Genomic DNA, 26,420 nt, shown 5'->3' with positions numbered 1-26,420 from the left:
AGTATTTGATGAAGAGTGGAAACTAAAGGTAATGTATTCTTAGGAGTTAAAAAAACCAAAACACAATAGCTCAAGCGTCAACTTTCCAAAGAAAGGTGTAGCACAGTTCTGGAATCCAGTCACCTGAATGTGATGAGAAATATATTCAGTGGTGAAGAAAAACTGATGATTAGAGGTTCTAAATAAATTAGCAATAAAATATATCACAATTTCTACCGAGAGCTTTTGAGGCCTTATAATGACATTCAAGAGGAACACGGTAATAAGGCCATCTGAAAATATGGCATGCTCAAGTAGATTATTCTGTTTTCATGTAATAGTTAAAAATTTTCTTTTTGCTGTGTAGTTAAGTCTGCCAAAAAGCTTGTGGGACAGTTCTCAGAAAGTCAAGCAATGTGTGTATCCGTTAGCAGAAGTGAAGTGTTCAAGAGGAACACCACGTCACTTGATTCGTTTCTGAAAAGACTTGGGAATTCAGAAGAACGGCAGACAGCATTGGAGATCTAATCCTGTGCTGCCATTTTAAATCAGATCAAAATTTCCTATTTCTTTCTTCTCAGTTAAGACCAAATCAGGGCTTCTTTTGGTCTCAAATTGTTGGAGGAGGTTCAGCACCGTCTTAACTTTCTCCGCAGTCTGTTCCCTTTAGCGTACAGTCCGAGAGCTGCTAGCTGGCCACTTTAAACTCCGATGCGTATGATATGAAAAGCAGCAATATCTTGGTGAGGCTAATGGTGAGGTTTTTGTCATTGAATTAACCATATAAATAATTCAGTGTGCCTGAGGAAATCTGGAAGACGACAAGCTCTGAAATATATATTATTAAAAAACAAAGTACTGAATTCTGATTAAAATTCATGCTTATGGCAGAGTTTTCTCTTACAGAAGGTGCATTTTTTTTCTAGCACTTGTTTTAATCAACTGAGTCTAATGCAACTAAATGATTCTGTAACAATTTACTTCAGATGTAATGATACAATATGGCTGGAGAAATGGGCCGATAGGAACCTCACGAAGTGCAACGTCCTGCACCTGGGGAGGAACAACCCCAGGCACTAATGTATGCTGGAAAACACTTTATCGTGAGGAGACTGAGCACTGGAGCAGGTTGCCCAGAGAGGCTGTGGAGTTTCCGTCCTTGGATATACTCAAAAGCTGTCTGGGCATGGTCCTGGGCAAGCGGCTTCTGGTAGCCTTGCTTGAGCAGGGGGGTTGGACTGGATGACCTCCAGAGGTCCCTGCCAACCTCAGCCATTCTGTGATACTATGTCCAGAGAGCAAATTAGGCAAACATGAACGAGATACACATATATTCTGACAGTAATCATTACTCTTTCATACGTACAGTCAGAGATTTCAGAGCAACTAAGTAAATAATAGCACAATGCAGCTATGAATGCAAACAGGATGGTGGTGTATAAGCCTTTGACACCAAACAGCAGTGCCCAGGTTCCGGCTGCGTACGCCGAGCAGATCCATACCTCGGTTCTGCCGTTGCAACAAGCTGGATCAACTAGTTGGCATAAGGTAAAAATATTCTAACTTGCGAATCCTGCCATCTGGGAATAAATTAGTACGGAGGAATATAGCCATATATTATAAGTACTAATGTTCCAAACCAGTAAATCGTGTGTATTTATGTTACAGTATACGCCTGTCTTTTCTAAATATTCTTGTAAGCATCTGAAAGTGTGCCAGTCTGAATTCACATAACTGCATATAAACCTTTCTACATGAAAGGAAGCTCACAGGGGTTTCTCCGTGGTATTGAACGGAGATGTTTCCAGCCTCCCAGGTCCTGAACTGGCAATTCAGAGCAGTTTGATTGCCTGCTTGATTGTTTGTGAGATAACGGTGAGATTGGCAGTGACAGGGTAATTTACTGAAGATTGCAATGTCAGACCATATCCGAGGGGGCTTGCGAGCATAAAGATGTGATTCGCATGACTGACAGGATGCAGAGAGATTGATATTGCCAATTGAAAGTTCGTGGTGCCATCAGAAGAGTTCGGTCACAGCAGCCCATAATCTGCTGCATGATGACGTCATTACAGACATAACATATGCTCACCTCTAATAACAGCTATAGCAAAAATGTGGTGCAGCTTGAACAGGTAAATGTAAATTTGCCAGAGGGAGTCATTTAGGTCCTGTGTTTTGCTTCTGTTATTCCTAATGCGTTGATAGGATTCCTTTGACTGGTGCTTGTCTGAATAAAAGAACTGAGCGGACTAAACAACGGGCAGTTTTCAGTTCGTAGTTGTAGAGGTGTCGCAAACGGAGAAAGAATGCAGGATGCTGACAAAAAGTTCTCAGAGCTTAATAGGAAGACTACCTTGAGTTATAATTTGAAGCTAATGGTGACCTGACAATGATTGCATAAAGTGGGTGGAAACTGGACTGTAGCAAAAAAGAAAATTCCTGCCAGCACGTTGCGTTTCAAGATGAATTGAGCTCTGAATGTGAATAGGCAACTGACCTTAAAGCAGCGTATAGCTCTCACAACAAGGTAGTTTGTCTAACTTAAATTTCCTTAGAGGGCTAAATGAAAGATTATCAGCATACCTTGGCAGTTTTGTTTTGAAATCAGAAACAGCCATTTCAGGCACACACAATCCATTGGAAATACAAGGCTAAATAAGAAAAATATGTTTTATGTAAAATAAGAGAGCTTTTTATAGGTTTGGGTTAGTTTTTCTTTTGTGGGAGTTGTTTTTCCTGTTATCACTCTGTAGGGTAATGCTGGTCTGTTGTGCATTTGAAAATCTTGAAGATACATGAGTTATGATCTTACTCTGAGGTACTTTTATCAAGTAGCCTACTGAAATGTTCTCTTTCGTGTATGATATTCAGTATGTGCCCAGGCCATATTTGTATTCAAAAGTCAGATGAATGTGCCTTGGGGAGTCTCTGAAAGTTTACAGACCTAAGTAGATTGCAGACTGAATGTCTGAGTAGATGAACAATTGTTTCTAAATTATTAGAGATTAAAATATTTTGAAGTAAATGGTTATTAATTTCTAAATTACAGTAGAGCTCCACTGAGAGAACATATTTCAGTTAAATGATGATACCAAAGACAAGGATGGTGGTAGAAGTTGTTACGCTATGTGCTAAAAATAGTTGTGATTTATCTAAGTATAGAAATCAGTCTCCCCATGGAGGATTCCATTTTAATTTTTGGTGTTTAAATTCTGATTTTTCTTAAAAATACTTTTCAAGCAATACTCTTGATAGACAACCTAGTATGTAATATGATGACTGAACCCACCATCTTTGTGACTGATCCCTCCTTATCGAAGCATGCGAACAAGTTCTGATTCAAGTATTTAGGGGAGGTGGGAGTTCCAGCAACACTTTGCTGTTAATTTGGTACATAAATCAATGGGTACAATGTAATTTTTATTTTACTTAGGTAATGATAAGTTACTTTGTCACCCCTGTCTCCTTCCCTCATCTCCCCAGACGGAACAAATTAAATTAAACAGCATAATTCCCAAGACTCTTGTAGCCCAGCAAGGAAATCTCAAAACTTTGTAAAACGAACAGTTGGAAATTAAAAAAAAAAAAAAAAAAACTGCAACGCAAACAAACAAAAAACCTAAACAAAAAATCCTATACTTCTTCCACTATTCCTCCTTCCTCATTTCAAACCTTAACAGATTTCTTTGGGATTGATTCTCATCTAACACTGGTTTAAATTAATTGTAGCAGTCATGGTGTTTAACCAGTGTACTTGGGAAGGTCTCATCCTCATTGCATTATTGGTTCCATTACCAGTTTTATGGCGTAGAGATGTTATGAAGAGTAAGCATTAACATTTTTTCCCAGTGCCTTAGGATGTCTGTTAAATATTATTGCTTGATAGCACGGTGCAGCTGGCTGAATCTTGATGATTCTTACCTTTCAGATGGCTTGGTTGACTGCCTAGACCCAGACTGCTGCCTCCAGTCTACTTGTCAAAATAGCCTGCTGTGCCGGGGTTCCCGTGATCCTCTTGACATCATACAACAGAGCCATTCTGGTTCACCAGCTGTGAAGTCATTCTATGATCGAATCAAGCTCTTAGTGGGGAAGGATAGCACTCATATCATCCCAGGAGAAAATCCCTTCAACAGCAGGTAGCAGCTGTAAATACGATGCTGTATCTGTGCAGTTGCATTGTGTGGGAAAATTTCTCCGAGCGACTTTATTCATGTTTTAACACGAGATGTTGCTTTCAGGTGCTTCGCATGTTTCCATCTCGGGCATCATTCCCACTGAGGGCACTCCGTTGCAATTTATGATGTGGCCTTTTGTAACGCTGAGTTTTATTAGCATTTTAACATATTGGCAACACCTAGAAGAAGGTTCCTTCCATGGAGCAGGAGCTTCTGAGGTTTATATTTTATGAAGACTGCAATCTAGAACAAGGGAAAATGACGACTACTTTCCAATTAGAAAGAGATCACATTTTCTTTAGTGCCATTAACACAAATTTCAATAATGGAATAACATTTCAAATTCTTCTAAAGATACATTAACTATTAATTATAAAACTGTTTTACTTGCATCATCAATACACCTGACTAGGTTTTCATTTTCTTCTTGCTTTTCTTTTCCTACGTCTGTGCTTCCTATGATTATTAATTACATATTTCTAATTAATCTAAAAGCCAGCACATCATTAATTGATACTTGATGTTATTGTATGCTTACAAGAAGAGTGGTGTTCCTATTTATCAATATGATTTAAATGTGTCTCCATGGAAAGATGCTAAGAAGTTGATGAATATGTTAATTATGTTCATATAGCCAACGTGAAAACCGAAGGAAGAACTTCATTTGTGATAATGCCCAAAAGATTGGACTTCATTATGGAAAGTGTTTTTTTCAGTCAGAATTTCATTATAGGCTTACCTGGGTGATGTGGAGCAAGTGGCTAAATATTTGTGTGTAAAATGAGGATCGTAATGTTTCTGGATACACCAGGCAGGTCCCCATTGCATTCATCCCTACAATGCTCAAATAGTACAATGATTTCCATATTCTATCAGAAAAGCCCTGTTGGATCCTACACTATATAACGTCGACTTTATTCTATTCTATAAAATGATCTGTCCATACACACATGGAGTTGTTTAGAAAGGTGGAAGAAAATTGTTCTGTTTTCATCTAAATTTGTTGTGATTTTTTTTTTTCCTCATCAGCTCTGTAAATAAAAAAGGAGGGAATTCTTGCAATTTTCTGCAGTATTGCATGAAAAGGAAAGCAAGACAGGAGAGAAGCTTACTAATTCATGAGGCTGACTAATTTGTTCAAAAAGGAATACAGGCTACAGCATAAAAAGCATATAGTCCACAGGCTGCCTGGTACACGCTGCTCTATTCATGTTACAGTCAGCAAAATTTCCTTGAGTGAAGAGAAGCATGCAGTTTCCTATTTCATATTGTATGCTAACCAGTGCTTGAGCTGTTGCCTCATTAAGCCACCCAGAATGAAAATGAGTGTATTGCCTGTATCTGCATTCCACTATCAGCTGATAGTCTTTAGTTCTGTTATTAATGTGATCCAACACTTTATTCCTAGGTCTTGAAGTATTTTATAAAAGCAAGTGACGATCATTCCAAATTTCTAGACAAGTATAGTGATATGCAGGCATTCTTGTGCTATCCAAGAAATATTAGAAACTATATTAGAAATACTCAAGCTATTTATGTACGGATATGGGTTAGAGTCTTCAAAAGAGTCTAAGAATTAGAGCTCTAGACTAAGCAGGAGCTGAGCATTTCAATCCTGAGGCTGCTTTGAGAAAATCCCATTTGAAATTTTAGAATTTTTTTTTAACATATTTTCTAGGGTTCCTGGTGGCAGGAGTCTTAATTCTGTTTTATTCATCTGAAGTATGTCATGTATTTTGATATATCTTTGCAAATGGCATATTAACAAGATTTTTTAAATGGCCTTAGCCTCTAAGATGTGAAGGTATTCTTGAGAATTCTAGAGCTCAACTGTTATTTTTAGTACCAATCTTAGGCAAATCTAATGTATAGTGTCAAATTTAAAAGGTTTAAAACTAAGTATTTTGACTTTTTAAAAGTGCTACGGGGTTTGACTCCAAGTTTCACATATACTGAAGCTGCCATAGTCTCAAGAAGTAGCTACCATGAGAGATAATGGCCTGTCTCTTTTCTTAGCTCAACCTCTCATTCCACTGGAAGAGAAGAAAAAGTGGGACAAAATAGCGGTTACCATTTTTTTCCAGTACTGGTACAAGAAAAGGAAGTTATTTCCTACTCTGCCAAAGCAATAAATAACAAAACGTATTGATTGCAAAATTATTTCGATATCACTGATCGTTTCTGTGCAGAAACAAGATGAAATTACGTTTCCGGGAAAAAAAATAGCAACGTGTTTTCACATTTAACTTCAGTTTTTAAAAAAGGAGGACTTAACGTAAGCTTAATTTGCTTAATTTGTCGGTTGCACTTTTAAAAGATTACCCAAAAAAAAGGTTGTCCTATGTGTGACTGTTAGTCTTCCTATAAATCCGGATTTTAGCTACAAATTTTAATAACCATTGTGTTACATATTTTGACATTTTAAAAAGAAAAGGAGATATTATTGGCCAAAATGTTGTTATTAAAATTATTTCCTGAAATAATGAAATTGAAGGTCGAAAAAAATTAAGTCATGAACACTATTAGTTCTCTTCTGCCATATGATGATTTCTTTCTAAATTTGCTTTCTGCGCTGTTCCCCTATGGAAGCTTGAGTGACTGTCTTCCGACAACTGTTTCTGTGTGTTTGTAACATAAAATGATTCAAGCAAAACGAATAATGTCAAGCCAATTATCTTGGTCCCATGTATTCCCAAGTACATTTTCTCAACAGGTATCGATTTCTATTAAATTCTGCATTCTGTTACAAAATGTTGATTTTGCAGATTAAAATTTGACCTGGAGGGTCAAGAAATGGCTGATAGGTCTGAAAGAAAAGTGACAGAAATGGCTTATTTTCATTAATTAGTTTCTTTTATGTAAGATTGAAGTAAATATTCCACCTTGTTTGGAATAAAAACACAAGGAAGCGGTTGTTAGATAGTTAATACGGGTAGAAATTTACATCACAGCACCTTGAACATTTCAGAGTTAATAGAAAAGACCTGAAAACGGTCCCTGATGTTACTAATGAAAATAGATGTTCTTTGATACGGGGATGGTGCAAGCATTAAGAGCTGGCCCGGAACTCAGCCGCCTCCTGCCAGCTTTCAGCTCAGCCCAGTGCCCCCGTCCTGCAGCCCAGGCTGGGCCCAGCAGTCCGTGGCATCGGGACGCGGTGCCTGTCGGTGTGCCCGAAGCCTGCTGGGCTTCAGGGGCACCTCCGGTCCTGCCAGCACCAAGTCAGTGCGGAACTGGGGCTTTTCATCCTCTGGCTCTCGCTATAGCTACAGGTGAGAGTTGGTGGCTCATGCTGGAAGCGCCTAGTGCTGGAGTAGAAACCTTTTCACCTAGGACTAGACCAAAATGCAATTTTGCGATCCTTGAGATCATATGGGTTTGCAGCAGGATTTAACATTCTCCCTGTTTCCCAGGATCGCCGCCTTCTCTTTGCACGTTTCCAGTGTAGAAACGGAAGCCACCTGCAAGGAGCTTCTCTTTTTCCATCTCCCTTTTACCATGCAGCTTCCCCGACTCACCGCTCTGTTTCTCTCGGGGTACAAGGGAAGGTTGAAGGGAAAGGACGCGGGATGGAGAATCCTCTCCAGCTGGGAGAGGAGAGGGGCAGGAAGAGACTGGCCATGCCGGGGAGCAGAAGAGCAGGGAGAAGTGGGGGCTTGCTGCTTCCAGCGCTCGGGGGCTGAGACCACAGCCAAGCGGGCAGCCGCTATTTCTGCCCGCTGTGCACTTAGCAGCAGCAAAGAGCTCTCAAAAGAGAAAAAACCTGACTGTGCCTCTTAGAGGGGTAACCAGTCCTCATGTCCTTTAGGTTAAGCAAAGTTGCTTAAGCTGTTGGCTAAGAAAATGCCTTGTTTTGCCTGTGCATAAAGCTGGCCATAAAACCAAATCCTTTCTCCCGCTGACAAAGTGAAAAGCAAGCATTACAAATCAGGACCAAATGCAGTATACAAACATCAGTCACTCCCTAAGTTGAAGGAACATGAATCTTAATTTGGAAAATTGGTTGTGTAAAAGAGAGATATGGCATTACACCATATTTTTAAAGTGTATTAGGCGTCGACAGGCATGTTGTTGTACCCAGGTTGGTTTTTGAGAAGTGCCCAATCATCGTTTCAGTGGGACTTCAGGGTCGCAGTCCTGGCTTGGCTGAATGTGAGGTAGCTTTCTGCTCTGCAAAGCCTCGTTAGACAACGAGACAAAGCCTCGTTAGACAAGGAAGGCACTAACTCCCATTCTGTATACACAGACCTCACTGCATAGATAAGCATTTTCTTGATTTAGGTGTATAGAGGGAGCTGGACAATATTGTGGTATCTTCAGTATTCGAAAAACCTTTGGAGTAAATTGCATTCAGAGTGTACGAGGCACAAGTGTTCCGCTACCCAGTTTATAAACAACGTGAGTTTGCTTTTGTAACTAACTTTAGTATCTTTAATTATCTTTCTTTTTCAGTCTTGTGTCTCTTATAAGAGGCCAAGTGTTGACTACAGATGGAACTCCTCTAGTTGGGGTGAATGTGTCATTTGTCAAATATCCAAAGTACGGCTATACCATCACTCGTCAGGATGGCACGTGAGTTTGCTTGCTTCATTGAGTACCTTTGTCATATGTAGTATCTTTGCTGATTAACAGATGGTGTGATCTAATGGAACCATGTGGTATCGTGCATTGCATTCCTCCCAGGGCAAAGAGCTATTAAGTAAACACAAAAGTAATTTTTCACATGGCATTTTGAATACTAACTGCAAGTGCATATGAAAAGGCTGACTTCTGATAACAACGTGTTAGCAGGCAGACTCTTTTCAAATAAATTGCTCTGTATCTATGAAAACATTTGTGGTCTACACCAATATCCAGCTGAGACCTGAAATATTTCATTTTAAAATGCAAGGCAAGCTAACACTGCTAGGAAAAAAAAAAAGTAGTATCATTATGGAATAGTATATTTTGTTAAAAGTTCCCTTCTGCCTCTATTTCCTTTTGAAGATCCACTATATTTTGAATTTCTTCAGGGTAGAATGTAATCAAAAGATTCTAATTGAATATATTTAGACAATTTCCTGCTGTGCAAAAAGTGCTTTTTTCCCCCTTGTATCAGCTGATTTGAAATGCACACAAACTCAGATAAACAAAAATCAATGTGTCATGGTTTATCTAGTCTGCTGGCTGTGGTAACGAAAACAGTATATCTCTGACACATTCATTGTATGCATTTGCAATTTTATCTTGATCTTGCATGCAAACAATCAAATTGAAATAATTAATGAGAGTCAACTGAACTATAGGGAGTATTTCATTTCCACATTTCCCAGAATATTATTCTGTTATAATAAAAGTGTAATATTGTTGATTTCAGTAGTTTTAATACTACAGTAGACGGTGAGCTGAGCTATATTTAGATCTGAATAGGTTATTGAAATCATTGAGTAATTTGTTAACGTTGACGGCATTTACATGAAGCAACTGTTATCTACTTCTGTTGTCAGAACAACCTGGAGGTATTTTACTCATTCAGGCCAGATTTCAAATTGCCTGTGCAGCTCCACATTACTGCTATGATTATGTGGGGCGTTGGGAGTAAATACCTAATCTCTCTGAAAAATGATAGGTCAGTTGTCCTGGGGACAGGAATTCTTATCTTATCTGTCGAATACAAACCGTAAAACTTTCCATTACTATTCTCTTACTGCCATGCATCCCATTCTGTGCTTGATGGACAGCACCTTTTAAGAAAGGGATAATTCACTGTCGGCTTCAGAATGAACTTGGCTTCTCTGACGATTCTATATGTAAAGGTGACTTGTAATAATAAACGTGGTGGTTTGTTTGTTGGGTATCTTTAAATTATTTAATGCAGATTTTATAATATCTAGGAACAAGGCTTGTCTAGGTGGCTTCAAATCATTGCTGGATCTCAGCTGTTTAGTTGCCAAGGTTCGCATCCCATTACTGATCATTTGAAGCATGACACATAAAATACACCTATTGCTATAGGTATACCTATATACCTATTTCATTAGCCAGGAATGCTATTTCTGGAATTATTCAGTCTTGTCACTTCTAAAGCCCACATTTTTCTAGGTTTGACTTGGTTGCAAATGGCGGAGCATCCCTAACCTTGCACTTTGAACGGGCCCCATTTATGAGTCAGGAAAGGACAGTATGGTTGCCGTGGAATAGCTTCTATGCCATGGACACGCTTGTGATGAAGACAGAGGAGAACTCCATTCCCAGCTGTGATCTAAGTGGCTTTGTCCGTCCTGATCCAGTCATCATTTCATCACCACTTTCAACTTTCTTCAGTGATGCTCCTGGCCGGAATCCTATAGTACCAGAAACCCAGGTAACGACAGTGTGAATGAAAAGAACATAGAAATCAGTGGTCAGATGCTAGTGCTGACCTGAGCACTTACCACGGAGTCACCATTTGTCCCTTGGAATTGCTGTAGCAAATGCCTCTGTAGAGTAGCATTCGTTCTGACAGATACTGGGTTGTCTAATGAGGTCTGCAGGAGATACCCTAGGTTTATGTAACCCAGACACGTTTATCTTTGACTACCTTGCAGTTTCTCGTTATTATACAATATATCAATTATATCTCTATATTTCAGTTGACAGCTTAGGTGGTTGAAGAGAATTTTGCAAAGGCCTGGTGTGTGCTGCTAACCGCAGGCTGTTTTCTTGTATGTTATTTAGGACAAAAGAAAACGCTACTGGTGCTATTGTTTCACTACTTTAGTTAGTCTTTATCCTAACTGTTAGTGGAAGTTGCGGGTTCCTATGACTGTATTTCTTATGTTCCCTTTGCATATAACTTGCAGTAAAACTACTTGTACTTATTTGCAGTGGGCCAGCAGTGGGCTCTTAAAAAACAGTGTTCACAGACACCAAATAATTGTTTGTCCAGAAATGTCATCTGAACTGCATCACTGCACTGATTTGAGGATAACCATTCCCAGCAGCAGAAAGTCATAAGTTTATAAGCATATGCAAGGAGATATTAGTGCTTTGTTATTTTTTTAGAATAATGTAAAACATTTGATCTTTTTCCTCTGCAGGTTCTTCATGAAGAAATTGAGATCCCTGGCTCTAGTATAAAACTTAGCTACCTGAGTTCCCGTACTGCTGGATACAAATCCTTACTTAAGATCGCCATGACTCAGTCACTTGTGCCGCTGAATTTAATCAAAGTTCATTTGATGGTAGCGGTAGAAGGGCATCTGTTTCAAAAATCATTTCAGGCATCTCCCAACTTGGCTTATACATTTATCTGGGACAAAACAGATGCATACGGTCAGAAGGTTTATGGGTTGTCAGATGCTGTAGGTAAGTCAGCATATACAAGCTCCAAAACTTTCCAAATAACACCTCTAATTCTTAGTAAGAAAACTGTAAAGATTTCTTATGGAGAAGCAAATACAGACTAAACAGTTCCTGCCTTCCTGACACAATTTATCTTTGTATTATGTTTCTTTTACACATTAAAGATCACATTCAGAGGGTCTAAACTCCAACAACATGCCTGTGTTTCCTGATCAGTAGCTGACTCAGAAGGTTTAGACTAGACAATGCGAAAATCTGGCCACAGGAACTTAGGTGAAACCCAGCCCATCACTATGTTTTTATTTCCTTTCAGTTATCAAATGAACCTCGTGCTGGACTGGCTGGCATTCTTCAGTGCATTTGGATTTTCATGCATGCCGTTATTATAGCCTCTTGTGGTATAATACGTTTGAAATCAAAATGGTGGTTTTCTAACGCTGTTCAGTCTTGTAGTTCCATAGCTATTTTTAGTTCACTTGGTTCTAGCGGGTGGGGAAAAAAGTGATCATCATCATCATATTTTTAAGTATTCGTTTTCATTTGAGTATCAGAGCAAGTTTGATGCAACAGTGCTAAAAATGGGCATCAGAGCTGTGCCAGTGTGGAAAGAAAAACTCATTTTTAAAATCTTATTTATTCTCTGTATTTTCTAAAATCTTCTTTACTATAGCTTTTCTTTCCTACATTATTGCATAGGATATTGCTTTCCTGAGAAATGTTTACAGCACCTGTGTGCTTAAAAGCACACAAGGTTTTCAGTGCTCCTTGGTATATGGTATGTAAAATGAACACACGAAATAAATGCTGTGAACATCTGGCAAATTAAGAGTTTGATCTTGTCCTGTTATCTGATAGAATAGTTTTATTATATTTTAAAAATTACATTTCTCGCTCTCCTCTCACCAAACTAGTCACTTCCCAATGCCAGCTGGTCAAAGAGAAGTGATCAGGTCCCTGCAGAGTACATATGAATGAAAGTTCAAATTTGTGTCTAGTCAAAGACCTGAGTTTAACATTGTAGAAAAAAAAGAGAGGACTATAATTACTCCATCTTCTTGAGGGGACTGGGGAACTGGAATGCTGAGTAATTTGAATGTGCTCTAGGCGTTTAAGTCAGTGTTTATTCAGCAAGTATATTAGATTTTATTTTATTTTATTTTATTCCAGTTTCTGTGGGTTTTGAGTATGAGACTTGCCCTAGTCTCATTTTATGGGAGAAGAGGACAGCACTGCTGCAAGGGTTTGAACTAGATCCTTCACATTTAGGAGGATGGTCTTTGGATAAACATCATGTACTTAATGTCAAGAGTGGTGAGTTAGTTAATTCCATGTGTTTTCTGTGCTATATGGAGTTTTGTCTGTGAACACGTTTTATTTGCATTATATTTACACTTTAAAAAATGCAATTTCTCCACTCCTTTTGTCTCATCTCTAGCTCAGTAAGGTATGGGACATGTTTCAGCTGTCAGAAGATTTCTGTAGAATTTCAAGAAATTTTTTGCTGTTCTGCACAGCATGACTTTCTTAAAGTCTGAATCTCATCCACTATTCTGTTGTTCGCTTATTCCCCGGTAATGTCTTTCTGTCGTCCTTCCCTGTTTTTCTGATACTAACCACACATGTTCCTGGTTCCTTTTCTTTAACCTTTTTCCCATCTAATCTGAGATGGGGCTTAAAAGGAGTGTGAGTCTGTGGTGATAAAAGGAGTGTGAGTCTCATTTGTCTTTTTCTTTTGTCACCTGTTTGTGGTTTTTTTTCCTCACTTCTCTTTGTCTTTACTTAGCCTAAGGTGAATGCTCCTAGTCTTCACATTTTACCAGAGACTCTTAGGGAGCCGAATGATTAGCATATATTTCATTAGATCCCTGTGAAGTGTTTTCTACAGCCTCCCTGCTGATCCTCGCATTAACAAATTACGAAGTGTATTGTTGCTCAAGAAAATCTAACGTAATGTTCAGAATAAGCAAGATCGGGCTATTTGAACACACTTTAAGTGCTGCGCAGCAGATCAAACACTGTTGAGATAGCCATTTGGATAGTGCGTGATATTCAGTGTTGTCACCAGTGGGGAGCCAGTCACATTAGGATGATAAAACTACATTTCCAAAAGAACATGAGGCTAAAAGCTTCCAACCAGATTTCTACAATCTTTGATGACACTGAAAATGGTCCCTCTGTCAGAGAATCCACTCCCTTTTTGAAGCAAGGATCTGCTCCTTGAAAAAATATTTTGAAAAGAAGGCCTATCTTTAAAGGCATTTCTTGAAGCCTAATAAAGATCCTTACCACTCGCTTCCCTCTTGCCTTTCATCACTGATCCTTAGCAGCCGTTCTCAGAGTTTCATTTTTCTCCTATCATTTCATTTTCTTTGCTATCGTCTTCTCTGGCACCTTCATTTCTCATTTTTCAATTTCCATGAAAAAAAGTGTGAAAGACTAAGAGGTGGAAAGAGAACAGTAAGGTTGGCACAAAATTCACAGAATCACTAAGGTTGGAAAGGACCTTCAAGATCATCAAGTCCAACCATTAATCCAGCACCACCGTGTCCCCTAAACCATGTCCTGAAATGCCACATCCACACGGTTTTTGAACACTTCCAGAGATGGTGACTCCACCACCTCCCTGGGCAGCCTGTTCCAATGCTTGACCACACTCTCGGTGAAGAAATTTTTCCTAATATCCAATCTAAACCTCCCCTGGCACAACTTGAGGCCATTTCCTCTTGTCCTATCACTGGTTACTTGGGAGAAGAGGCCAACACCCTCATTGCCACAACCCCCTTTCAGGTAGTTGTAGAGAGCGATAAGGTCTCCCCTCAGCCTCCTCTTCTCCAGACTGAACAACCCCAGTTCCCTCAGCCGCTCCTCATCAGACTTGTGCTCCAGACCCCTCACCAGCTTCGTTGCCCTTCTCTGGACACACTCCAGCACCTCAACATCCTTCTTGTAGTGAGGGGCCCAAAACTGAACACAGGATTCGAGGTGCGGCCTCACCAGTGCCGAGTACAGGGGCACGATCACTTCCCTACTCCTGCCGGCCACACCATTGCTGATACAGGCCAGGACGCTGTTGGCCTTCTCGGCCACCTGGGCACACTGCCGGCTCATGTTCAGCCGGCTGTCAACCAGCACCCCCAGGTCCCTTTCCGCCGGGCAGCTCTCCAGCCGCTCCTCCCCAAGCCTGTAGCGTTGCGTGGGGTTGTTGTGGCCGAAGTGCAGGACCTGGCACTTGGCCTTATTAAACCTCATACAGTTGACCTCTGCCCATCGATCCAGCCTGTCCAGATCCCTCTGCAGAGCCCTCCTACCCTCCAGCAGATCAACGCTCCCACCCAACTTGGTGTCATCTGCAAACTTACTGAGGGAGCACTCGATCCCCTCATCCAGATCATCAATAAAGATATCAAATAAGGCCAAATTCCAAACAGAACGGAGCATGGGAAACTGGAGTGAGAGGATCCAGGGACACAAGTAAGGAACATGTCTTTTCCGCTGTTTGCCTTCTCACTGCACAGTTTGTAAGACAGTCTAAACCATTGTGCCAGGCCAGAGAGTTGTATGGCAGTGTTTTCTTTCATAACGAATACCAAATGACTCTGGGTTTAGGTTTGGGTCTGTGGCTGTGTACGTGTGTGTTTTCTAGCAGAAAATCTTCATTACACCTTTATTGTTACTGCAAAGCACTCTTTTTGCACCGTTGAAGAACCAAATGCTGGAGTCATTTCAGTGTACAGTCCTTAAGAGCAGCTGTTGAAAAGAGAAGTACCTGAAGACCCCTGCAGTGAACAACGGTAATAACTACTTCTCCTCTTCGTTATTAGGTATATTGCACAAAGGCAATGGAGAAAATCAGTTTCTAACTCAGCAGCCGGCTGTGATAACCAGCATTATGGGGAACGGGCGCCGAAGAAGTATATCCTGTCCCAGCTGCAATGGTCTGGCAGAAGGAAATAAGCTTTTGGCCCCTGTAGCACTGGCAGTGGGTATTGATGGAAGTCTCTTTGTTGGAGATTTTAACTATATTCGGCGTATCTTCCCGTCCAGGAACGTTACTAGTATATTGGAGCTGAGGTAAGGCGTTAATCTTAGCGCTTCATTTCTGTAGCCTGTGCTCAAATCAGCCTCTACCATTACTTTTTATAATTTTGTAAAACATTGTCACTTTCAACCTATTTAAATTCCAGTGGAGAAATGGGGCACAGAAATGCATAGTTCAAAGTCTGTAGCTTATCAGAGCAATGACTGTAGAGAAGAACTAAAGAGTACAAACCAACTTGTACAAAAAGTACAAACCATCTTCTTCTGTCTTGTTGGTGATCATTTGATACAATCTCCCCTCAGTACTATACATCATTTAGTTTTGTTTGAAAACTACAGAACTGACTGCTTTTAGGTATTGAGCCACAGTGATAAGCAAAGGTGTAAGTCTTACAAAGTTAGAAGGAAGGTTTTCCTATGAGTGGTTTTGAGAGCCACTTTCCCACTTCTTTCCCACGCTCCTAAGTGACACACAGAGTCACTTCCCATCATCAGAACTCTTTTAAAGATTGTATCTCTGTCCCCTCATCCCACACACCCCACACCCATCATTAAGATTTGGTCACTTAATAGGGAAGGCATGAGTGTAGAGCGTACCACTTCACCCATTTCTGTTCCATCTCCTTTTTTCATTCTTCTAGGAGAGGCAAGAGCTATTGCTTCAAACGCTTACTCATGCAACTGGGCCTTATAGTTACAGTACTGTTGAGTGTTTGCAGAAAAATGAGGAAAAACAGCTTGCCTTGGCTGTCTTCTGATACTTCTGCAGCTACTTCACTAATAGTATTAGCGCTCTTGTAAATTGGATATAGCTGCAAAGTACATTGAGTGATTCTGGGTCATTAGACTTTTTTTTAATGAGATGGCCAATAACCAATTCCTCTGCTTCCACTGTACTTTTAGTTTTTAATTAGTGGGGAAAAGTGCAAAATGATGGGAACGTTAGAGAATAGGAGGCCTAGCTCTATTTTACGCCTCTCTTCCATTCATGTCATTCTGTTGATGTCACTGTTGTGAATTCTGATCTATATGAGAGAAAAAGAGGTCCGATTCAGGCCAATTCTATTCTGAAATCATGCTCCAACACCTACCTCATACACCATCAGGCTGCCTCATTATATTTAAAAAAAAAAAAAAAAGTCATAGATCATCCAGTGCTTTCTGTCAGCAGCTCAGTGTAAACCACAGAAGGTAGCTGGTACGGATGTGTGACCTGCTATAAATATTTATATCAATATACACTGTAACTCTGCATTATATAGAGTATGCTGGGGTTTTTTCTAATTTGTTAAGTTGTTTAGCTTTCTAGTAAATAGGACTACAGCTTTATCGGTGAAGAGAAATGTTTTCAAATTAGCCTACTTAATAGAAGGCGTATAAATACGTGCATCTCACTTCCTAATATCAGCCAGCGACAAAGTTTCCTAGCATACCTGATGTTTGAAAATGCCGTCTCCAGGTTTGCAACATTATTAGCCTGAGTACTTTGCTTTCTCTCTACGCAAGAGACAACTTGGGCTTTTCAGCATGTGTGAGGGAAAATGGGAAAGGACATCAGTAAAGAAACAGAAGATGGACTTCGTAATTTCCTTTTGTCCACTTTCTCTTTTCTGTTATGAAAGTCTGTTTTCCATAGCATAGTTTCTTTAGCTTCTGTTATACCTATTAGCAATGAACAATAAAGCTTTTGTATTTTGAGAGCTATTGGACAGCTGCAAATGACTTGACACACAGACTTTTGGGATTTGCAGTGGTGTCTTTTGCCCCTTGTTCCTTTGAAGGGAATTATTTCTAATTCCAGCAAACATTCATAGCAGTAGCTGTGATTCAGTGGTCATCTTAAAATCGGTATGAGTTACACGGCTAAGAGTTTGAAGATTTGAGCCGTTTAAGTATGAACGAGAGCAGAGTCTTCAGCTACTATCAAGTAGCTTGAAAACCATTGCAAATGGTATGTCTATAAGTATTGCAGAACACATACATCGCTTTACTTAGATTTCACAACAGATACAATATGGGGTTTACATTTGCCAATATAAATCTTGAGTAACTTTGTAAGTCAGAATATCCCAGTATGCACATTTGCTTCGCACTGTCTCTTATGAAGGTGCCTGATCTGACTGGCTAATAGCAATTTTGACTCAGGAGCGTTGCGTGTCACGCTTAACAGTGGTATTGCAAGTTTGGGGCTGTGCATTGAGTGCTGCAGCTCAGGAGTCATGCACCTCTTTGTTCTGTTCAGTAGGTATTCCTAAATGGAAGTTACACACACACAGTGAAGCACTGTGGTGTGGATAATTTATTAATTTACTTCTGGGAAGTAGAGGACACTTTTCCTTGGACTTTGTGTCTAGAAAGTAAACTAGAAATCAAGTAATGCTGTATACCTCCCATTGTATACTATCTTACAGCTCTCTTAGAAGTTGGGGTTTTTTGTCCCTAAGATTTGCTTTAATAGGCTTAGATAGATACCAAGTAGCATCCAAACTTGGTTTAAGCAATTATTTTAGAGACTGTGGTAAGAGGAAAAGTGACTGTGTAATAGAAATCTGTTTAGAAATAGCCTGTTGGCAAACTGTTTTGATTAAAGAGGTTGTCTCCAACTGGCGGACAATATCCTAAGACCAGTGCTTCCCCCTTCCCAGTTCTGTATTCAGAAAACTGCCAGTTTCTCTTGCTCCTAGCCCACAAGCTACACATAGTTCCATGTGAAAACTCTTTCGATGGTCCAGAAAGTTTCGACAAAATATAGGGAGGGGATGGGTTGGGGGCAGGGGTATCCTACTAGGAAACTAGCTTGCAACTCTGCCACACCCAGTATCTCTTCATCCGTAAACCAAGCTAAGGCTAGTGCCGAAAAGAGATATCCTCTCCTGTGTCCTTTTGTAAAATATAACAAATACTATGTTTGCTTTACCATCTATTCTTCAGCTAACTGTTTGTTCTTTTTTCTTCTGTTCCCTTTCTATAAAGAAATAAAGAGTTTAAACATAGGTAAGACACGAGCTCTTTCGCATATAATTTGATATGGTTTGTTTGCTTCATTGTGTTTGCTTTTTGTGTTGTGCTTCTTGTGTAATGTTATGTTCTTCATGTACCATATATAGAAACATTTTTATGTGCTAATTGTGTGTTATGAATATGATAAGCTTTAGCAATTATGAAATACAGTCAAAAAGCAACCAAGTAAGTTCTGAGAGTAATTAGAAATTTCTAGTAGAATGCAAGTATAATGAACCCCAAGCTAACTTCTATATAAACACTTCTCCCTGCTGTCTATAATTGGTCTAAATGGTTGAGGTAAACTGCAACAGCAGTTTTACAAAAGCCAGAAAGGTTCACAAAAGCACTAATGACTGCAAATAGGTCAAAAACTCATTTTCCGGTCATTAATGATTTTCTAAACCTTCTGTCCTTTTTCATAATTTAGTTTCTATTTTCTTTCATCAAATACCTGTAACAGTCAGTCAGCCTGTGGGGCTGGTGATATGCAACCACTAGATGACTGCATCATCTGTAAGATTCATGAGGGAGGCATAACCTTTCTGGATGTTGGCAGAAAAGATTTTTCATCGTCTTACCTGAGCACTAGGCCCTCTGGATGGCAACAGCATAGGAATTGCTTGTACCTTCTTCCATGCCACACCTGGGATGGGGAGGACGTTCACCCTGGAGAATATCAAGGGCAAGAACAAGAAGAGCTGTTGTAAACTATTCCATAGCGTCCTGTGTATCACCCTCTTAAAGCCGTATTTTCTATTTCTGTAGTACAAGTTAGATGCAAAAGATGTCTGGATTAAGAGTATAGTTTCCCCTTTGCAATCTATTTTGGCATAGCAGGTGTAACGCCACTGAATTTTCTTATCCGGATCAATTCATTCACAATTTGCTAATGTTTATTAGTGATGCTGAAGGCTCCTCATTTGCACCTATAAGCTTAGTTAATTTTTCAGGTGCTTAGAGATTTGCTCTGGGCAGCTCCCGTTTTTGGTTAAATGTAAAGAAAAGCTATTGTTGCACTGTTGTGAATTTGATGCACGTACGAGAAGAAACAGGGAGGACAAGCTGACCCTGGCTGCGCTTGCTGTCGGGCAGCAGGCTCCCTCACAGACCAGAGTAAGGCTGCATGGGGTGGTAAGTGCTGCATCCAGCGCGGAGGCTGGAGGAGGAGACGTGATTGGCAGAGGCCTCTGAGCAATACCGAACGTTACGGAAAATCTTTTAAAACGAAGTACATTCCTTGGCTTCCTATATTTTGGATAAAAGATTACAATGGCACAGAAAAGAGAGGCAGAAGTCTTTAATTGCTCAGATGCCAGTTTGAGAAATATTTCCTGCTCATTTATAAAATACATCCCTGTTTGTTGAGGTAGCAATCTCGTTGTTTCTTTGGGGACACGGTGAGTGCATGTCACTTCCCACCAGTCGTTTTCTGCCAAAGTCCCTCAAGTGTTTCACGTGGAGAGTCCTCCACTGTCTGTTCCCTTACGGAGCTCAGGAAGCAGCAAAGGGGTATGCAGCAGGTCTGCGGCTCCAGTGAGTTGCTCCCTGATCTGGAACAAAAGCTCATGACTGACTCCCTGGCAAAACCGCCCTGAGGGAGATTCCAGAGGAGAGAGGCAGGGTGAGCTCCGTGGACACACTGGTGACTGCACGAGAGGGAAATAAGCCCATGTTCTGCCATTGCTCTTTACCCTGACTCGTACCTTATCCCATCCTGGCAAGGGTGGGACATAGCTGAGGCTAGCTGCAGGCAGAAGGGAAGCAGGCGTGTGCTCGCTCAGGAAGGCAGGCGCAGGCTGGCAAAATCATGCCCGAAAAGCAGAGACCCTGCCAGTCTGGCCCAGTGGCCGCTGCTCCATGTCAGGCAGCGGAGCAGCTCCCCCAGGCACTGTTGTGAGCAGCTCACAAGCCTCTGGGAGCAGAGAGGCAGCAGCAGCAAGCCTGCAGCTGCAGCACTCGCCTGTTGGCTGGTCTGCTGCTGTTGCAAAGCCTGGAGCTACGTTTGGGTGTATTGGTGACGTATGGCACAACACTGGTATCACAGCAAAGTTTGTTCTTCAGCGTAAGGGGAAAGCACGGTGGAAGAAGAGAGCAGAATTTCAAAACAATGACAAACGTGCAGGTGTTTGTATGGCTTAGATACTCAAGAGACTGAAGAAATCTTGTAAGTGGAAGGAAATATTTTTTTACGTGGCAAAGAAGGTTGAGCATTGTTTTGGAGGGATGAGAAGGAATGTGATAAGGATCTAGTGAAGAGGTGCAGTCTGCTGCTGAAGATAAGGAGAGGAACTTGGGGAATAAGATTGCGCTCTAATCTCAAGCATGTCACTAGTCTCCCTGCATAACTTTGTCTACACCACTTAACCTCTCTGTGCCTCAGTTTCCTCCTCTGCAAAATGGGTGTAATACCCATCTTTTTAAAGTACTTTGAGATCCATGCATGAAATAACCCTCCCAAGTATTTTTTTGTTGATTGTATTTTTTCATCTCTAATTTCTACACTCCTAGACTTCAGCAGATGGTATTACCTCTGCCTACTGAATTTTGATCAAAACAGTCTCCTTCCTTTGTACAGTTTTATGACAAACTGCTATTGACCAAAAATCATGGAACGTCAAAGACTGGCATAGAGGAAGATAACTGTAGAAAGTGCTATTTTTGGGCCTCCTCCTTCCTCCAAATCTGGTCATGACCACATGAATGTCTTTGTACTGCTGATAATCCATCTGCCAAAAGCGGCCGTATTATAGTTTCAGCGAGTTTGGTCAAGAAATGGCTTGTGTCCATCATAACTTACCTCTGCCTATCCTCACTCTTGGAGATGGGCACTTTTGCCACATGAAACTAGGAGTGTGGATATTTGGAGGCAAGTATCTCTGGTTACTGGTAAGTAACCGTCATTTTTTTTCTTCCTGTCTTCATTTGTCTTCTATGCTTTGAAACCACCATTGACCTTATTTACCTTCACCCATAGGCTCCAAAGGCTGGAAAATTCACATCATGCTTAAAATCCAACTAAACTGAGTTAAACTAACCAGGCGAGATTCTGAAAATATTTCTGCAGTTCTGTGTGTGTGAATGTATATATATATTGCGAAGATTGACATTTCTCAATTTGCAGATGATTTGCTAAAGTAGTTCCAAAGTGTGACAAGATGACAAAAAAAACATATACTTCAGAAGAGAAGTAGCTTTCCATATGAGCACCCGTTCTGATCACAAGCTGAGGACCAGTTTTTCAATAACAGAAGGTTTGGAGTTAAAGTTGGACACTTGGGGTCTCTGGTTTTAGTTATATAACCAACTTATCTGCTGTAAATGAGATTCTTGATAAGAATGAATGAGAGCAAATTTACTTTAGGAATGAATTTGTTATGCTCTGCCTCCTATTTATACAAGACCTCACAAATCTTGTGGCATAGTATAAGTAACTCAGAAGCTGATTCTTTGATCTTCCCTTGAAAGCAGAAGTCATAGGAGTAAGTTAAACAAGCTGTCAGGGAAGGGGGGCAACAGGTAGAGGTAAGCCAGAGAGAATTGACCTGGAGCAGACCTACAGGGCTAAAGAGATCAAGAGGAAAGTCTGCTGTGCAGCTCTGGCTTATTGGGCTCTGCTGTGCAAGGTTTGGTGCAGCAGGATGGATGAGATTTTAAATGACAGTCCTTCTGAAACGCTGACCAGGCCCTAATCAAGTTAGGTCCTCAGATGGTAGTCCTTCAGACCCCACCTCTGTGTGAAGGTGTCAGACTTTCGCTCCAGATCTCTCTCTGCCTCGTGAGTATCTAAGCTCTGAAAGCCTGTGAAGTTTCTAGACGGCTCAGCTGTTTCTGTTTTATGCTTTCTTTTCTTCTAAAGCAACAATCCCGCTCATAAATACTATCTGGCCGTGGACCCTGTTTCAGGCTCACTGTATGTATCGGACACCAATAGTCGACGGATATACAAAGTCAAGTCCCTCACTGGCACGAAAGACCTAGCTGGTAACTCTGAAGTGGTAGCAGGGACTGGAGAGCAATGCCTGCCCTTTGACGAAGCCAGATGCGGGGATGGAGGGAAGGCAGTGGACGCAACCCTAATGAGCCCTCGAGGTAAAGTAGGAAAAGAAGCTGGAGAAAATGACTGCATGAGGCTAGGCTGAATGTGGAAATAATTATCTGGCAATTAAATCACTCCTTGCTTGGTAATTTTTATTCTGGGCTTTAATTACAGTGGATTGGCAAGCGTTCGTGCTTTGTTTAGTTAAAGCAAACTTTATTACCCCAACACTGAATGCTACAAAAGGAGAACAGAACACAAATTAGCAGGGTACCGCTCACTCCAAGAAGCAAGCATGTAAACTGGGAAACAAATTACTGTTTGAGACACAGTCTTTGGGGAGAAAAACTGCCTACTGTGGCTTTTTTCAGAGTTTTTATTCTATGTATCCCCTTTATTCTTCAGAAGCAGAGGAAAAATAAAAGGATTTTTGCCCTTTCCATTTTCTATTTTTTAATAAAAATTTTCAAGATGATGTAGATATTTGGGGATGTGTTTCCTTTTAAGATTTTTTTTTCCCCCCCATTGTTTCATCTTAATTGTAAGGATGAATGTCAGGTGTATTGCCAGGTGTTTCAAACATCTTTGGGGTTTATTTTGATGGTTGAAAGTAACTAGACGATTGTAAAAGTGAATAAAAATGAAAAGTCCTGTGTCTCCTTGTATAGGTAATAGTTTCAGTTAATACAGACAGAGCACAGTAACAGGACGGAGCTGCTTGCGCGCTTTAAGTTAAGCCTCTACATAGAAGCTAAGAAGATAAAGCTGCATCTTCTCTCACTGCCCAATAAGGATGAGCACTGCAACCATTGGAAGCCAGAATTTTTAGATCAGTATTTTATTTTCAGCCCAAGAAATGGACAAGGCAGTGTGCCAAATCAAAGCAGGAGAGGCAAGTGAGAAAAAGCCTGCCCTCCTTCACGCCAGGCAGCAGCATCTCCTGTTGCTCCAAGGGAGCACCCTTTCATTCTGTGCCTTTCCTCTCTAAAGACTCCTAGTGTGACAGGCAGTGAACCTTTCCTATTTCCCAAGGCTGGAAACTCGTGTCTTCGTCTGGAAACACCAGATGTTCTTCCCATATTCCTTACTGCAACAGGTCAAAGCATCAAAAAAAAAAAAAAAATCCTGAAGGAATATAATGTCCTCTTAATTTCTCAAAAATTTTAAAGCAGTATTAAAAGATTTCTAAAAATTCTTCATCCTCATTAGATCCTTCAGATGAAGAAAGCAACGCCTCAAATTTCTGAGATTAACACTTAGGGGATTTTTTTTTTTTATTGGGTTTATGTAACATATCATACAGAGTCTGAATTCAAAAATGAGCTGATGCATTCTGCTGGCTTTTTGGCACGTTTTGGGGATTTCTGTGGTTTTCTTTTCTTTAAATCCCCAAAGGATAAACCTGCTTGATGCCATTTATTCAGAACAGCTATAGATACTTGGAGGGTTCCAGGACCTGTGCTCAAGTTGGAAGGGAGGAAAGAACAGGGGAAGCGAACAAACATCACCGTCTTGTAAACTTGTCAGTAAGATGAAGAAGCCTGTCTTAAAGCTAGGAGCCTCACTGCTTCGCTGATGCCTGGGTTTTATATTTGCAGGAGTTGCAGTGGATAAGTATGGACTCATGTATTTTGTTGATGCCACTATGATTAGAAAAGTGGATCAGAACGGAATTATATCAACCCTGCTGGGCTCCAATGACCTAACTGCTGTTCGACCTCTCAGCTGTGATTCCAGCATGGATGTCACCCAGGTAGCTGCTTACTGCATTTATTTTCTTCTCTGCCCTAGAAGAGATGGGCATCTATTTTGGATGACTGCCTGGCCACTTAAGAAATACATTATGCAGCACAAGATGATAGCATATTTGATTCATTACTGAAATGAGTGAACCATCCTTCTACTGTGGCTAACACAGGTTATTTATGCAACTCTAGAGAAATAAGGTTGAGATAATGGGAGTTATTGTCTTAATTGCCTGTTTTTCTGTAATTATTGTAGAGCTTCCACAATGTAGCATTCATTCTTTGCACAGAAACACAATTAGCCCAAGTTACCACTGCACGTAGCTTTAATATTTTCGAAAAACAAAATCATTGTTTGAAATAGTTGCCGTTCATGACTTGGTTTCATGATTTACGCTGATAAACCCCTCACTAATTTGCTGTTGTTACACATGGAATTGTAAACACTAGAAGTGTACTTTTCAGTTACGAGTTTTACAGTAATAATTTGTGCAACTCATAGGTACGGCTGGAGTGGCCTACTGATCTCGCTGTCAATCCCATGGACAACTCACTTTATGTCCTAGAGAACAATGTTATTTTACGGATCACAGAAAATCATCAAGTTAGCATTATTGCTGGACGCCCCATGCACTGCCAGGTTCCTGGTATAGACTACTCTCTTAGCAAACTGGCTATTCATTCTGCACTTGAATCAGCCAGTGCCATTGCCATCTCACACACAGGAGTTCTTTACATCAGTGAGACAGATGAAAAAAAAATTAATCGGCTACGCCAGGTAACTACCAATGGAGAAATATGCCTTCTTGCAGGGGCAGCTTCAGACTGTGATTGCAAAAATGATGTCAACTGTAATTGCTATTCTGGGGATGATGGGTATGCCACTGATGCCATCTTAAATTCACCATCTTCCTTAGCTGTGGCCCCAGATGGTACCATCTACATAGCTGATCTTGGAAATATCCGCATTAGGGCTGTCAGTAAAAACAGGCCCATTCTTAATTCTTTTAACCAATATGAAGCTGCATCTCCAGGAGAACAGGAGCTGTATGTCTTCAATGCTGATGGGATTCACCAGTACACTCTCAGCCTTGTTACCGGGGAGTACTTGTACAATTTCACCTATAGCAGCGATAACGATGTCACGGAGGTGATGGACAACAATGGCAACTCCTTGAAGGTCCGTCGGGATGCCAGTGGGATGCCCCGCCATTTACTGATGCCGGATAATCAGATTGTCACGCTGGCTGTTGGCACTAATGGTGGACTCAAGCTAGTCTCAACACAGACCCTGGAGCTCGGATTAATGACATATAACGGAAACAGTGGTCTCTTAGCAACGAAGAGTGATGAAACAGGATGGACAACATTTTATGAGTAAGAATGTTTTTGGATATATTAAGCGTACATTTATTTTTCAAACGGTAGTGAGTAGGCCCTAAACTGACCCTACTGAAATTTGTTGTAGGCTTTTCCCTGACACTGAATAAGGCCATTACAGCTCAGTCTAGTATGATAGTGGAAATGATTAGCTGGCTTCCTGGTATCGTCCGTTTTGCCGGGTCCTTTGGGTGGGTACCGAACCACCCAAATTCCCGCCCGCGTTTGAGGCCAGTGGGGAAGCTCACCCACCTCCAGCACGAAGGAGTGTGTACCACACTCAGAAACCCCTGTTTGATCTACCAGATTGGGCCCCTGCCCTTAGTCGTCAGCAGGGCTGCAGGTAACTGCCAGCCAGAGCAGCCCCCAGCAACCTGTGGCTCCTGCCGAGCTGCCTCTCTCCAGGAACCCTAATGCCGCCGTTTCTTTTGGAACTCTAATTATGTCTTTCTGTTTGGACTCATATATTACTCACGGTTGTTAAAATGTTGATTAACTTCACTGATTGTTCATTCTTGAGACAAGTGAGAAAATTAGATCCCCGGCTATCTGTCAGACCCCTGGTGTAACTTCCAGAATTTGTAGTTCATGACCATATAGATTAAAAAGACAGAACTTCCTCTTTAAATTAAATTAATCGGAGGTGAAGTTCAAAAGTATATTAAAAATCTAGAAAAACTAGTCAGATTTTCATTAATAGTTATCTTGCTCTTACAAGTCTTATTGCCATTGATT

The 26,420-nt window shown here is 40.7% G+C and overlaps 1 protein-coding gene across 6 annotated transcripts in view; it reads left to right on the top strand.

The window, feature by feature from the left end:
• TENM2 (teneurin transmembrane protein 2) overlaps positions 1-26,420 on the top strand; it is a gene marked incomplete at both ends in the record, with an annotated part of 548,700 nt that overhangs the window by 500,838 nt on the left and 21,442 nt on the right. For 5 of the 6 annotated variants that reach the window (XM_082006200.1, XM_082006199.1, XM_082006198.1 and 2 more), the window contains 10 exons: positions 3,911-4,121; positions 8,613-8,732; positions 10,242-10,503; positions 11,219-11,486; positions 12,651-12,794; positions 15,305-15,554; positions 18,495-18,515; positions 22,381-22,613; positions 24,159-24,313; positions 24,808-25,682. In XM_082006200.1, the coding sequence (XP_081862326.1) occupies positions 3,911-4,121; positions 8,613-8,732; positions 10,242-10,503; positions 11,219-11,486; positions 12,651-12,794; positions 15,305-15,554; positions 18,495-18,515; positions 22,381-22,613; positions 24,159-24,313; positions 24,808-25,682 (2,539 nt within the window). The remainder of the gene's footprint in view (positions 1-3,910; positions 4,122-8,612; positions 8,733-10,241; positions 10,504-11,218; positions 11,487-12,650; positions 12,795-15,304; positions 15,555-18,494; positions 18,516-22,380; positions 22,614-24,158; positions 24,314-24,807; positions 25,683-26,420) is intronic. The other variant, XM_082006201.1, reaches the window with a different exon arrangement.

This window comes from Phaethon aethereus (genome assembly GCF_964289735.1).
Source record: "Phaethon aethereus genome assembly, chromosome: 14".
Taxonomy (NCBI): Eukaryota; Metazoa; Chordata; class Aves; order Phaethontiformes; family Phaethontidae; genus Phaethon; species Phaethon aethereus.
This window is presented reverse-complemented; position numbering and strand designations above follow the sequence as displayed.